At 42.0% G+C, this 13,370-nt stretch overlaps 1 protein-coding gene across 1 annotated transcript in view; it reads left to right on the top strand.

The window, feature by feature from the left end:
- The first annotated feature begins 712 nt into the window (after nt 1-712).
- The window catches only part of LOC134609301 (polyunsaturated fatty acid lipoxygenase ALOX15B-like), a 39,924-nt gene continuing 27,266 nt past the window's right edge, over nt 713-13,370 (top strand). Inside the window, exons 1-6 of the mRNA XM_063452980.1 lie at nt 713-799; nt 5,949-6,166; nt 6,994-7,075; nt 10,514-10,621; nt 10,862-10,965; nt 11,361-11,533. Of these exons, the coding sequence (XP_063309050.1) occupies nt 750-799; nt 5,949-6,166; nt 6,994-7,075; nt 10,514-10,621; nt 10,862-10,965; nt 11,361-11,533 (735 nt within the window). The 5' untranslated portion in view covers nt 713-749. The remainder of the gene's footprint in view (nt 800-5,948; nt 6,167-6,993; nt 7,076-10,513; nt 10,622-10,861; nt 10,966-11,360; nt 11,534-13,370) is intronic.

Here is a 13,370-nt window from a genome sequence, read left to right as displayed (position 1 = left end):
TTGGCTGAATGCGCGTGCGGCTCTTGCCGCGCATGCGCATTCAGCCGAAGAGGAGGAGAGGAGGCGGAGAGGAGGAGAAGAGTTCCCCGTCCGGCGCTGGAAAAAGAGGTACGTTTAACCCCTTCCTCTCCATCCAGCCAGGTGGGAGGGGGACCCTGAGGGTGGGGGCACCCTCAGGGCACTATAGTGCCAGGAAAACAAGTATGTTTTCCTGGCACTATAGTGGTCCTTTAATATAATGGTCCTTTTATCAAGTTTTGAACGGAAATAGATTCTTTGTTAGGTACTGTCTACTACAAGGCACCTCTAGTGGCCATTTGCATAACTGCCATTAGAGGTGAAACTAGGAAGAAATGCAAACGCTGCTTTTTCTCTAAAAATGCACCGTTTACATCAAAAGGTCTGATATAGACACCAGAACCACTACATTAGGCTGTAGTGGTTCTGATGACTATAGTGGCCCTTTAAGTCAGGAATGTCATTCATTCGCAGCAGATGGAAAAGATTTGTCTATTACATAGTCTATTATTTACCTCCTGGGCTAATTGGTGTCCGGGGTTTGTAAAGACAGATTAGGGGGAGGAGACCATATATTTTATATAAGGGCTGGTTTCCTAGTTTGCTTTAGTAGCAGAAATTTAGTTACTTACTAACAGAAGAAATGGTGATATATAAAGTAGAGGTGATTACAGACCATGAGATGCACGTTGGAACAACAGATTTAATGTTTATCTCTATTGTTGGGGTGCATGGAGAGAGTTCTAGGCAGTGTCTTGGAGATTACTTTGCGGCTGGGTCTGTGAGTATTGTGGTTTACTGGCATATTGCTTGATATATAATCTCTATAATACTGTGTTCTTGCATGTTAATCTTTGTACACCTGTGAGGTAAATTTACGCTCCAGCTTGTTCGAAGTTACGAAGTTTCTGATGCATGTGTCAGGGAGAAACTTGCTTTGTGGAAAGATTGTGTTCTGGTAACATCTAGGTAATGTGTACCTCCCAATAAACCTGTCACGTTCTGTTCCTGGTTGCGGATCATTCTGGTAATGGCTTCTGGTATCCAGTACTCCTTTTGCTATTCTTGTTTAATATTTCTTGGTTTTTGGTTTTCTATTCTGTGTCTGGTTTTCTTTATGCTGGGATTTCTGGGTTCATTCCTATAGTTCGTCCCTGGATTTCCCAGTCTCCAGGTTTCCTTTAAATGTTTGTTTTATGTGCCACACCCTTATGTTTCCAGCTTTCATTATGTGTTGGAGTTCCTGCAGGCAGTGGCTCAAAGCTTCTGTCCTTTCTTGCAGGTAAGTGCTATATATGTGTTCTTAATCTGTGGTTGTTTTAGCATACATTAGGCAGTGTAGGACCTGCCAGATATGGGGTACATTGGCGTTGTTGGCAGGCTTATGCAATGTATGATCATATAGTGTGACTAAACCCCCATGATTTCCATATGTAGTACTTAGTTATTTCTCCTCTTGTTTTGCCTATGTTATCTTGTCGTGTCTTAGTTTGTATATACCTGTCCATGTTCAGCCCTGTCCCGTCATGCCCATGTTTAGTTAATGTTCCCTTATGTATTGTCATGTTCTGGGTTTAGCTTCCTATCCTTCTCTGGTTCTGGGTTCTACTAGTTATGTCTTGTTTTCATGTTTGGTGCCTGTTCTAGCTTTGTCTTGTTTCTAGTATTGGATACACCCTTGCTGCAGAGCCTCCCTATACAGCTCCTGGGAGGTCTGCTTATTTCCTAGCTCCTAGTTCCTTGGATCCGCAAAAGCTGAATCAGGGTTCTGGTTGTGGCTGCACAAACGCTGGTGCTCAACACCAGGGGGCGTGCGGTTACCCTGCACCAGACCCTGCTAATCCACCTCCACGCTGAAGACTCCCACTTCATCAGGCATTATGGGTCCCGGTCCATGCCCCGCCACCTGGACACTGTGTCTGGGTTCCGGGCACCGGACTACCACCCTGACAAAACCTGATTCTGGTGGGGCAGTCTTGATTTGGACTGGAATTTTGCAAGCTCAGAATGTCTTCATGCATATAAATTGCTTCTACATACCATGAGCAGCACACATGTGAAGCAGCCCACTCATATCTAATCCTTCACTTATTGTGTGTGTGACCTCGCTTAGTTTTATTTCTAGCACCTGTGATTATCCAGGTGTATGTAGCATTTGTATGCTTCAGGATTCCACTCACTGTTGTGAATCTTTCATTTTTAGACCAAAGTAGCTGAACTAGAGGCATAGCAGTCTTGAGACTTTTTTTTTTTTTTTTTTTCAATTTAGTTCTTTTGGCCTTAAATTTAAAATTCATTATGAATTCACTTTGAACTTGACATTTCTCAGTTTAGTAAACCCTAAATATATTAATGGATCACTATATCAAACATGTATTCCTGACCCTATAGTGAAAACCCAATTCAAACATAGTTACATGGTGTACTGCATCGAGTGACACCAGGGAGCTCTCCTTGGGCAGCTCAGCACAAGTGCATCTTAATGTGCTCACTGAATGGGCACTAGAACCTCAGAGCGCTTCAGCAGAGCTCCCTGCATGGTCCTGTAGGTTTGTTGGAGAACCATACAGGATTTCAGTCATCTTGACGATGGGCTCGGATGCCCCTTTTCTGAATGTACCCTCTTTGTGGGTGTCACCAGGGATTTGAGTTGTCATTGGTAATGTGACCTGTCCCCATAATTGTTGCATTGTCCCCAAATGTTGGAAGGCATGGTTAACTAGTTATCTCGGGCCACGTAACACTAGTGGCCTAGCCACAGTATGGGCTTGTGCAGCCCCTAGCTTGGCTTTTAGGAGGGGAAAGGCGACATATTGTGCAGTATGCTGGCAGATGAAGCGCTACTAAATGTTAGTGTCTGGCTCTGTGACTAGCAAACCTGCCTTTTCATATGACTAGCATGACCATGCCTGAAGACTGACTTATGTCTGTTTATACTGAACAATCATGTGGCTGTCTAGTGAATATTTTTTATAATTGGGTAATAATGTAAAACTTCAAAATAGTTTAGCCTTTCTGAACTTAAATAGTTCAATTGTGTTCTCTGGCAACACTTGTTGTTGTAGCAGGGCTCTGATAATATTATTATATTATTTATAGAGCGCTGTCAAATTCTGCAGCGCTTTACAATGGGTGGACGAACAGACATGTAGTTGTAACCAGACAAGTTTGACACACAGGAACAGAGGGGTTGAGGGCCCTGCTCAATGAGCTTACATGCTAGAGGGAGTGGGGTAAAATGACACAAAAGGTAAGGATAGTATTAGACTAGTGACAGTTGCAGAAGAGGATACAGTCAGTGTTCGTTGTTGTGGCAGAGCTCTGATACAGTGGCACACTGCACGTTATTGTAGCGGGTCTCTGATACAGTGGCACACTGCACGTTATTGTAGCGGGGCTCTGATACAGTGGCACACTGCACGTTATTGTAGCGAGGCACTGATACAGTCACACGCGGCACATTATTGTTGTAGCGGGGCTCTGATATGGTCACACGCGGCTCATTGTTGTTGTAGCGGGGCTCTGATACGGTCATACGTGGCACATTGTAGCGGGGCTCTGATACGGTCACACGCGGCTCGTTGTTGTAGCGGGGCTCTGATACGGTCACACGTCGCACACTGTTGTTGTTGCGGGGCTCTGATAGTCACACAGGGCACACTGTTGTAGCGAGGCTCTGATACAGTCACTCTGTTACCGGAGGAATAACCGGAACAAACCGCAGAAGCCACACATAGAGATAAGGACACAAGTCTTCAGGAAGTAACAGGTCTTTTATTTACACACCGATCGGGTCTCACACTGAACTTGTGTTCAAAAGGTATGAGCCCAGAGCATAGTTTGCACAGGCTATTTATTAACAATAACTCCTCCCATTCATAGCTCCACTCACACATACCCTTAGACCAATCCGTGAACAGGATATTCAGGATCACCTAACATGGGCAGACCGTATGACTCCTTTTAAGGACAAAGGAATGTGACTACAGTTGATGCACATGCTCAGTACATTGATTACCGTATCTTAGCTACATGTAACTAACAGATACAACAAACACCTGTACTTGTATATGCCACATGGAGATTTCAGGCCTACTAAATTTTGAACCATGTTGAAATTCCATCACGGCACGTTGTTGTTATAGCGAGGCTCTGATACAGTCACACGCGGCTCATTGTTATTGTAGCAGGGCTTTGATACGGCACATGTGACATGTTGTTGTAGCGGGGTTCTGATAGTCACATGCTGCATATTGTTATTGTAGCAGGCTCTGATACAGTCACACGCTGCACGTTGTTGTAGCTGGACTGTGATAGTTACACACTGCGTATAATTATTGTAGAGGGGCTGTGATACTGTTGTACATGGTGAACAGGAAACTGGTAATTCTGTAGTTCTAGTGAGGAACTCGAACAGACCCAAAACAGCTTTTAATGAATTTGTATCTAAACTGTAATCAACATTCATCAATACTCTGTCCGAGAACATAGAAAATATGCCCTATAAATGTTGCTTGTGCATGGGGTCAGCTCAAGACATTGTGCTCCTTGGGTCCAAAGATGAAACGCTGCCCCCACCTAAACCACGTCAACATCAATTATGTTATGCAGTGTGTGTTTTTTCATATTAGAGGTGAACATTTTTAACCCCCCTCCCCCTCTCCCTACCTCTTGTCTGTGAGCAAGGAGTGGGTAACCCACGGCAACACTCACAACTCGCGAGAGGAGAGGACGGTACCTGCCGCCACTTCTGGAGAAGATTAAACTTCTGGGCCCCCTCTTAATTAGTAAAGTCTGAAAGGGTCCCAGAACTGCATATATGCATAGCAGTAATTGCTATAGATGTATGCATAGGCAGCCCGGGCCCCTTACAGCAAATTTGTTAAATATACAGGGGTAGCAAATGCCACTGCTGTGAAATTGTTGTCTGGAGCCTTAATCCCATGGAACTATGGACAGGCTGGCCTGGCTTATGCATAAAATATTTATATAAAATGTTAACTACTTGTTTGTATTGAGATTACCTGCTGTCCAGAGATGTCTCTCACAGTACCCCCATTTAGAGTATTTACCTTATCTAGTTTATTTGTAAACCTCTTTCTTTAGCTTATCAATTTGGGTAATTTTATCCCACTCATGTTAACTGTCACTGAATGTTCAGTTCATTTAGCCCATAGTAAACGTCTCATAGAACATAAAACGGAGTTTGTATGATTTTTTTAAAGGTTAGACATCGCCCTCCTCTGATGTAAGCCATCCACTGCTATATTCCAGACACATAATTTGGTTGTATTTATTGTTTTGTTTTTTTCCCCCTGATCTAACTCATTTTAATAAGCGTTATTATAAGCTTACTTGCCATTTATTCTTGGCATGCAAGTGGTCAGAAGTCAGTTTGAATATAAATTACAGCATTGATTCCAAAAGTCATGCTGCAAGAAAACAGTGTATAAAATCTGCTCTACATGCCTCTTGCAAACAAGTCAATAGCTGGTTATTTGAGGCCTTTCTTTACTTGCCCATATAATCTACTGAGTTTCTACAAACGAAACTTGGTTGAGTAAATTTAGAAAATGTTGTTCCATCCACCCACTCCAGAATGTTAGTTAGTTCAATAATATTTTGAAAATGGTAGACATTGTACATTAAAGGGAGTCAACCTTAAGGTTATACTGACATGTAACTCTCTCAGTCCAAACTGCTGACGACATTGAGGTAAAGTAGATTCTAGTAAACGATTCCCAGTTTCATTAAAACCAGCTAAATGGATTTAATCAGCATTTCAGGGATTTTTTTTATTCCATATTGGAATAACCAAACTGCTATTTGTCTCTGTATCAAACTCAATAATGGCCAATATGACTTATGTTTGAGCATTTGCTTTGAGAAGAACTTTGATAACTCTCTAAACTAGCTGTAACTCTTCGTAGCTCTGATTTTGTTCAGGTCAATTATTATGACGTCTGCAGTAAAGAAGACCTCGGAGATCTCCTACTGGTTCGTTTGTGCAAGGAGAAGACTTTATTAATAGAGACTCCCTGGTGCGTACACAGTGTGACGGTGATCGGTCCAAGTGGCAAGACCAACAAGTTCCCTTGTTACCTTGAGTTCTATGGATTCACAATCTTGGAGATCCCAGAAGGGAAAGGTAAGTCTTCTAGATCTCATACATTTACTCGGGATATGTGTCTTTCATCTCTCCTGATACTTGCTACAGAATCATATTATTTAAAGGTCAACTTCCCCTTCCCAAGATTTGTAATATTTACTTATTCCCTATAGTATGCATTTTGTGAGGTCTGAAAAAAAAGTAAATGAAGAAATCCACACGGTGTCCTGGAACAAAGAGGCTCTATCCTTACAATGCTTTGCAAGAAGCTGCCGTTGATCATCCAGTTAGGTAGTCTGCTTGTGTACATATAAAGATTTAATCCATCCTGAACTGGTGTGCAAGGTTGCATATGTCAGAAACACATAAAGCATGCATGATCACATGCAAGGTCCTCCATAAAAGTGAGAATTCAAATTGCTTTTTTAGGTTTTAGGAAGGATAGCTGACTGATTTGCTTTAAATTCTCACTTTTAGTGAGCAACCCAGACTGTGTGATTCAGGCCAGTTATAGGACAAGGCAAAGCTGACCATGGCAAACTCTTGCACTGGGAGTTCTGGAGGTGGTAAGGAGAAACAATGGACAAGGAAAGGGCTAGTGAAGTATGACAAATATGGACTCTACTCAATGCATAGTATCTCCCTGTCCAGACACTCTACCAGTGGAAAGGGGGCCCACAAATAAAAGTTCCACTCTGGGGTCTATTGTAACATTAAAACTGCCCTGTGTGCATATATTGAAGGCAATGTCCACATATTGGAAACTAAATAGATTCTTTAAAATGGACCTTAAGAGGCCAGAAATCATGCATACAATACAGTGTAATGTTAAGTCTGTTATTAGATTGACATGTTTTTTGTTTCAGGGATAATCTTGAAAGATGATATAAACCCTGTCATTCTACAGCAGAGAAAAGTCGAACTAGAGAGGAATAGAGAACTTTATAAGTAAGTATTGGTAAGTCACCCAAACTTCTAGTTACTGCTCTGCACCATCTGGTTGACTGGTGTAATGATGAAATAATTTGTAATATTTTTATGATTTATTTTTTGGTTTGGAGTAACCATTCTTAAAATGGGGTGATGGGACAGAACATGCTCCTTACATTATGTTTCGGAGTGTATTATGCAGATATGCATGTATATGAATGTGTACATATTATAGGCTTAACACACTTTAATATATATTCTAGCTGGAAAAATCTACTACGAGATCTCTTGCATGTCAATTAAGTCTTTGACATAGACTCCTGTGCTGAACAAGGAGAAAGAGGAGAGCAGTTCTGCTCTCCAAGCACAACAAATACTGTGCATGAGCTTTGCTATGGATCCCCCCTGGCCATTGCTGCTGACATTGGTTAGGAAGTATAGGTTCAGGTGCCAGCATGCTGATAAAGCTAGTCTATTGTCATGGTAGAGGATGGTCATACTGGAGAAGTGTCCGAAGCAGGGCAATTGTATAGGAGGTGGGTTTGTGATATCTATTGTGGCAGCGATAAAGGCTGTAATGTAGGGCACGTTAAAACATTATTTCGTGTGGGGGGGGGGGGGAGGTAGGGGCAGTATAGTGGGGGGATTTAGGTCTTTGGTGTGGGACATAGTGGCAGTATTGTGGAGATGCTCAAGCCATGTAAGAATGTCCACGTATTAGTTTTTGTTTTTAGATCAACCCAGTCCTACCTTTAGGAGAACAGAAGCAGATCCCAAGCCACAGCTCAGTACAGGTAATGTTCATATGGATTGTAGCCTCCACCCTCTCCCCCCCCCCCCCACTGGCCATACCCTACCCCATAAAAATATTTGAAGCAGGCAAGTGACACTTAACACCAAGAAGCATGTTTCAAGTAGAGTAACACAGTGCTGCACAAAGGATAGGCTGTAGAGCAACTTGTATAGTGCAGTAGGACAGGGTTGAGTCACCAACAAATATTATTGTGGGAGAGTCTGACAGGTGGCCCTGGACAGCATTTCATTTGTGGGGGGCACAGCTTGATGTGAGTATTATGGCCCCCCTAGCAATGTCACTGACTCTGCATCAGCACGGTTTTAAGCTAAAACTCTGCACAGCCTGACTGCTTCCTCCATGATCACTTCAAAAAGCAGAAGTAGTCATGGATGTTGGAGTAAACCTTTAATAGACAAATGTAACAAACAGGTGAACACCACAGTCCAATTACTATCTAGTACCAGTCTTTCAAATGGCCACTGATTTACTCTTAAAGCTACAACAGCAATAAACGGTGGTCAAATATAACTCAACTTGAGAGGTAACTTCCAAAGGATAAAAATGATATCCAAATCCAGGAGGGGGACAAACTTGTTAAGTACAGCCATTCAAGGTGCAAACTGACTGGGCTGTCAAGAGAAAAAAAGCTTTATACTGAAGCCAAGCATCAAATGACAACTGAGTGAAACCCAGTGATCTGGTCAATGACCTGTCAGAAGGCAGAATGCAGCAGAGACTGGCTTCATACCATCTGTTAATTTTCATATATTCAATTGGGCTGTTGATATGTCAAAAGTGACCTCGCCACTGGTTTTTAGAGAGGCCTGCTTGCCAGCATCTTACCCTGGGACTGTGTTCAAAAGTACTGTTTCTGCCCCTTGGACTTTGAACTGGAACAGATTCAAACATGTTATGGCAGCCATCTTAAAAAGTCGAGTGTATGGAACTGTTTTAGGCATGGGACCATGTGCACGGTGGGGCAAAAATAAGACTTCCAGGAAATTCATGAACCAACCTGGGTGATTTTTGGATATGTTGTTCACCAAGATCGGGGCTATCAGTGATTTTGTGGGGCTATGTTGTATTTTGGGGTACATTTTGGGATTTGTAAAAGTTTTTTTTTTTTTCTGCTTAGTTAATAGAGTTAGTCCATTGTCTTTGTTAATTATATCACAGGCAGAGGGAAGGGTTTTTATTGGTTTATGTTCCTTTTATCCATGTTTTCAATCAGGTCCAGGGGGTGTGCCTCTGGCCTGAGAAAAAACTGTATGTATTCCAGGCTGTGGCAATAAACCTGCAGTTCTACTTCACCCTCAATCTAGAGTCCTGTCTCTTATTGGGTGAATCTGCTACAAGGGATTCCTATGCTCTTCATACTCCCTTGAATAATCACTAGGCTCTTGTAAGAGCTTGTTCCTGCTTTGCTCTCTGGGGAAAGAGGCTCACCCACTGCAACCTGGAGCCTTGTTGTAGGTTCAGGGTGGGTAGGAAACGGCAAGGCACCAACCAAGCTGCTGCTGTTCGTGGGGTCTGCAGTGCTTATGGTGTCAAGTAGAGTGCCCGGAGCTCTTGGGAAGCACTAGGAGCATCTGTCAACGGAGGTACCCAGTCGGGGTGCCAGGTGATCCATTACAATATAAATCCCAGAATTTCTTTCTGGCTATTAAGAGTTGAGCTTGCTACTGCTCACCTGGATACCTGGGAAGACTTTGTTCTGCTTAATACCCAATAGGTGCAGGGTGAACTAAGCTGCAATTGATATCTATTCCAACTTGACTTGGGCCTTTATTGCCTTTCTACCCAGAGATGCTCATTCTTGGTCACCTACCTTCTGTACTAGTCTGTTTTCCTGGATGCTTCCATTCTTATTCTTCTCCCTTTGACAAACTATGTACAGGGAAGAAGTTTAATATTGTTACTCTTTAATCATCTGATGTACTAGTTTTTGCTTGTTTTTTTCTTATGTTTAGTTATTTAATTTTAATCTACTATATATCAAATGTACAAATGTGTATCAAGACCACACTTGTGCATTTTCTTTTTGTACAATTACTGAAGTGATGGGAACTTCTCAACTTTTTCCTTGCAGAGGTCACATTTTAAACCTATTGCCTAATGCACTGTGAATTTAACTGCTTAACATCCGAGTCTTACTCTACATATGTCTCTGGCACCCCAATAAAACACCATGCAGGTCAAACCTTCTATCCCAAGTTTAAATATACAAATCCCTCCATGAGTGTATCCACCTAAAAATCCTTCATGTTTTGTGTTGTAACAGTATGTCTTGGTTCCATAGCTGCGATAGTTCTGCATGTATCAGAATACTGTAATCTACTTATGACTTCTGCTTAAGTGACTACTGTAACTTTTTCAACAAAACTCACACTAGGGAAGTATCCAGGCAAGGTTTGTATCTTTATTTTATTTTTTACCCCTTTAGAACAAGCTGTATAGCATTTTGGATCTGGAAAATGACATTGGATATCAAAGATGACCTTTTGATTCTGTTCTAGAAGTCTGTCCTATACAGAATTTGAAAGTATTTATGTAGTTACTATAACTGCAGTAACCTGGAATTGGTAGTGTTTGACAGATGTGATCTGTTTCTGCATGAGGCCATTTTGCCATTCACATAACCTCTTCACCATGTTGTACAGGTGGATAGCTTATAAGGAAGGTACTCCTTACAGTACTGAAGTGGAAGAAGACTATGACCGATATTGGATGCAGAAATCCACCAGCTTTGGCTATACCGTGGCCTCAACGTATGTATTTAATAAATAGTGCTTGTATAGTTTTAATCTGTTTTCACTACTTGCTTACTGAGCTATTGACTTAATAGGAATAAAGGTATTCCAAGTAAATTTTTACATGAATGATTTCCCAACATTGTAACTATAGGAAAGACAAAAGGGAATTGGGGAGGGGGAGGGGGAGGGGGAGGGGGGGAGAGACAATTAAACATGGCGTTTAGATCTTATTTAATTGCCTAGGCTTTATTTCAGATATCTGGATACAGAGCTTAAAGACTTCATAAAGTGTGAAGATGCATGGACTGATCTGAATGATATCAAGAAAGTCTTGTACTTTGAAAAGTCCCATAGCTCCGGTTTGTCTGACTAACAGCCTTTTTTTTTTTTACTGAATATTGCAAAAGTTTTTGGCTCGCTTTCCTTAATGTCATACTGTATATAGATCCGCAACTGTAGTTATGGCTATAGTTGAGAAAGATTGTGATAGACTTGGATAATCTGTTGTGATCTGTAACTTGCTGAGTTTTGGCTGATCACTTGATAGAATTCACAAACCGGGAGTCAAAGAGCAATGGCAGCACATGTTAATTGGGATTTGAGATTCTGAATTCTGCCCATGGCACTAAAAAGATCATTGATTGGAAGGGGAATTTGTTAGAGGACCAACACTAAATATTGTGGTGACTTTTTTTTGTTTTGTGTTTATCTTCCCGCCTCCCATCATTGTACCCAACTTCCATGCCCATACTAGAGATGGTATCTCAAATGTGGAAGGAGGATACTTTCTTTGGCTACCAGTATCTGAATGGACCAAATCCTGTAACTATCCAGCAATGTCTCCAAATCCCTGACAATTTCCCTGTGGATGAAGAGATGGTGGCTGCATCTTTGGGAACATCCACAAACCTCCAGACTGAACTAGAGGTGAGCAACGTCTGAATGGGGTTAACCTGTGTCACGCTTGTTTTCCACATTCGTCCATTTCCCTTTAACAATATAAATTGTGACTCTGGTGGCTGTCATTTCCACTATGTTTAATGCTCCTGTGAGCTGAACTAGTTCATTAAATCAACCAGTGCTTTGTTAGCGGATATGGTTCTCTGTGTATTACAAACACATCTAGACTGTGTAAGCTTATTTGAATAGGATCCTCATCACCCTATTGTTGTAAAAATGGTTTCTCATTTGTTACATTTTCCCTTAATACTTTAAAGTGCTTCATAATAAGCTGGAGCTTCATAGATGCGTAATATAATCATCACAATGATATCTATCCAGAGGAGCGGAAACCAGAAGACCATTCAAAGACTTTTTTGATCGTTTTTTTTATTTATATTTTGAATCTCCCCTTCCCCTGTCAAAGAATGCCAATTCTAATATCCATAGAACAATTCAGATTGCACAAAAATGCCACTTTTTCTGTGCTGTGCAATATCCATGAAAAATGTAAATGTAACTTCTCCCAATTTGTGCCAGGGGTCAAGTCGTGTGGGAACTTACCCAAGATCCACCTGTATGGGGATGATGCACGAGTCGGGGGGAACTGTGAGTGGGTAGGGGTGCTCATACACACACTGTTTTTCATTTTAATTTAAATCCACCCAGCCTGCCTACCCTTGGGAGAGCTGCGTGGATTTTTTATGTGGGGCTGCTGGGCGGGCGGCGAGTGAGCACTGATTTGGAAGTTCTCCCTGCTCAGCATGCCGCAGAGTGATGCCGGGATCATTCCGGCTCCCGGCATCACTCTGCTGATTTGTGAGCAGCCACCTGCCTGGAGTTCAACTGGCCATCTACCCGGCGGCAAATGCCATGTTTGCCTCAAAGGTAAACAAGTTCTGCACATAATGGGAACTGCGTTCCTGCTGTGGAAAAGTGCAGAAACACCGTTCCCACACCATATTTTTCTTTCTTTAAACTACATGTCTTCTATGTCTTGTATCCAGAACACACATGTGCTAACATGCAGTTTAATAAGGGCTTGGTGAGTCTGGGACATGGGCAGTATTTAATTTTTCCTTTTATGGGGGCATCACTAATGGGAAAACTGATACAGCTGCAAAATCAGACTTCCAAACACTTCAAATGGACAAAGAGGGACTGGGGGTGTAACCAGGCATAGGGCTGGCCAAACAGAATATTTGAGTAACTTTCTAATTTATAAACTAAAATATAATTTAGAAATAAACAATGTATCTTGGTTACACAGACTAGTGATGTCGCAAACATAAAATTTTCGGTTCGCGAACGGCGAACGCAAAGTTCCGCAAACGTTGGCGAACTGGGCAAACCGCCATAGACTTCAATGGGCAGGCGAATTTTAAAACCCACAGGAACTCTTTCCGGCCACAATAGTGATGGAAACGTTGTTTCAAGGGGACTAACACCTGGACTGTGGCATGCCGGAGTGGGATCCATGGCAAAACTCCCATGGAAAATTACACAATTGATGCAGAGTCTGGTTTTAATCCATAAAGGGCATAAATCACATAAAATTCCTAAATCACAATGGATATGGATTGACATATGACATATTGACATGTGGATTGACACCTGTCCTCAAAAACCCTGATACACACTGACACAGAGCAGAATAGGGACTGTTCCCCCTACATAGGGTCACTTGGCAGATATGGATTGACACCTGTCATCAGAGACCCTGATACACTGACAGAGCAGAATAGGGACTGTTCCCCCTACATAGGGTCACTTGGCAGATATGGATTGACACCTGTCCTCAGGGACCCTGATACACACTGACACA

This window comes from Pelobates fuscus, chromosome 4 (genome assembly GCF_036172605.1).
Source record: "Pelobates fuscus isolate aPelFus1 chromosome 4, aPelFus1.pri, whole genome shotgun sequence".
Lineage (NCBI taxonomy): Eukaryota > Metazoa > Chordata > Amphibia > Anura > Pelobatidae > Pelobates > Pelobates fuscus.
This window is presented reverse-complemented; position numbering and strand designations above follow the sequence as displayed.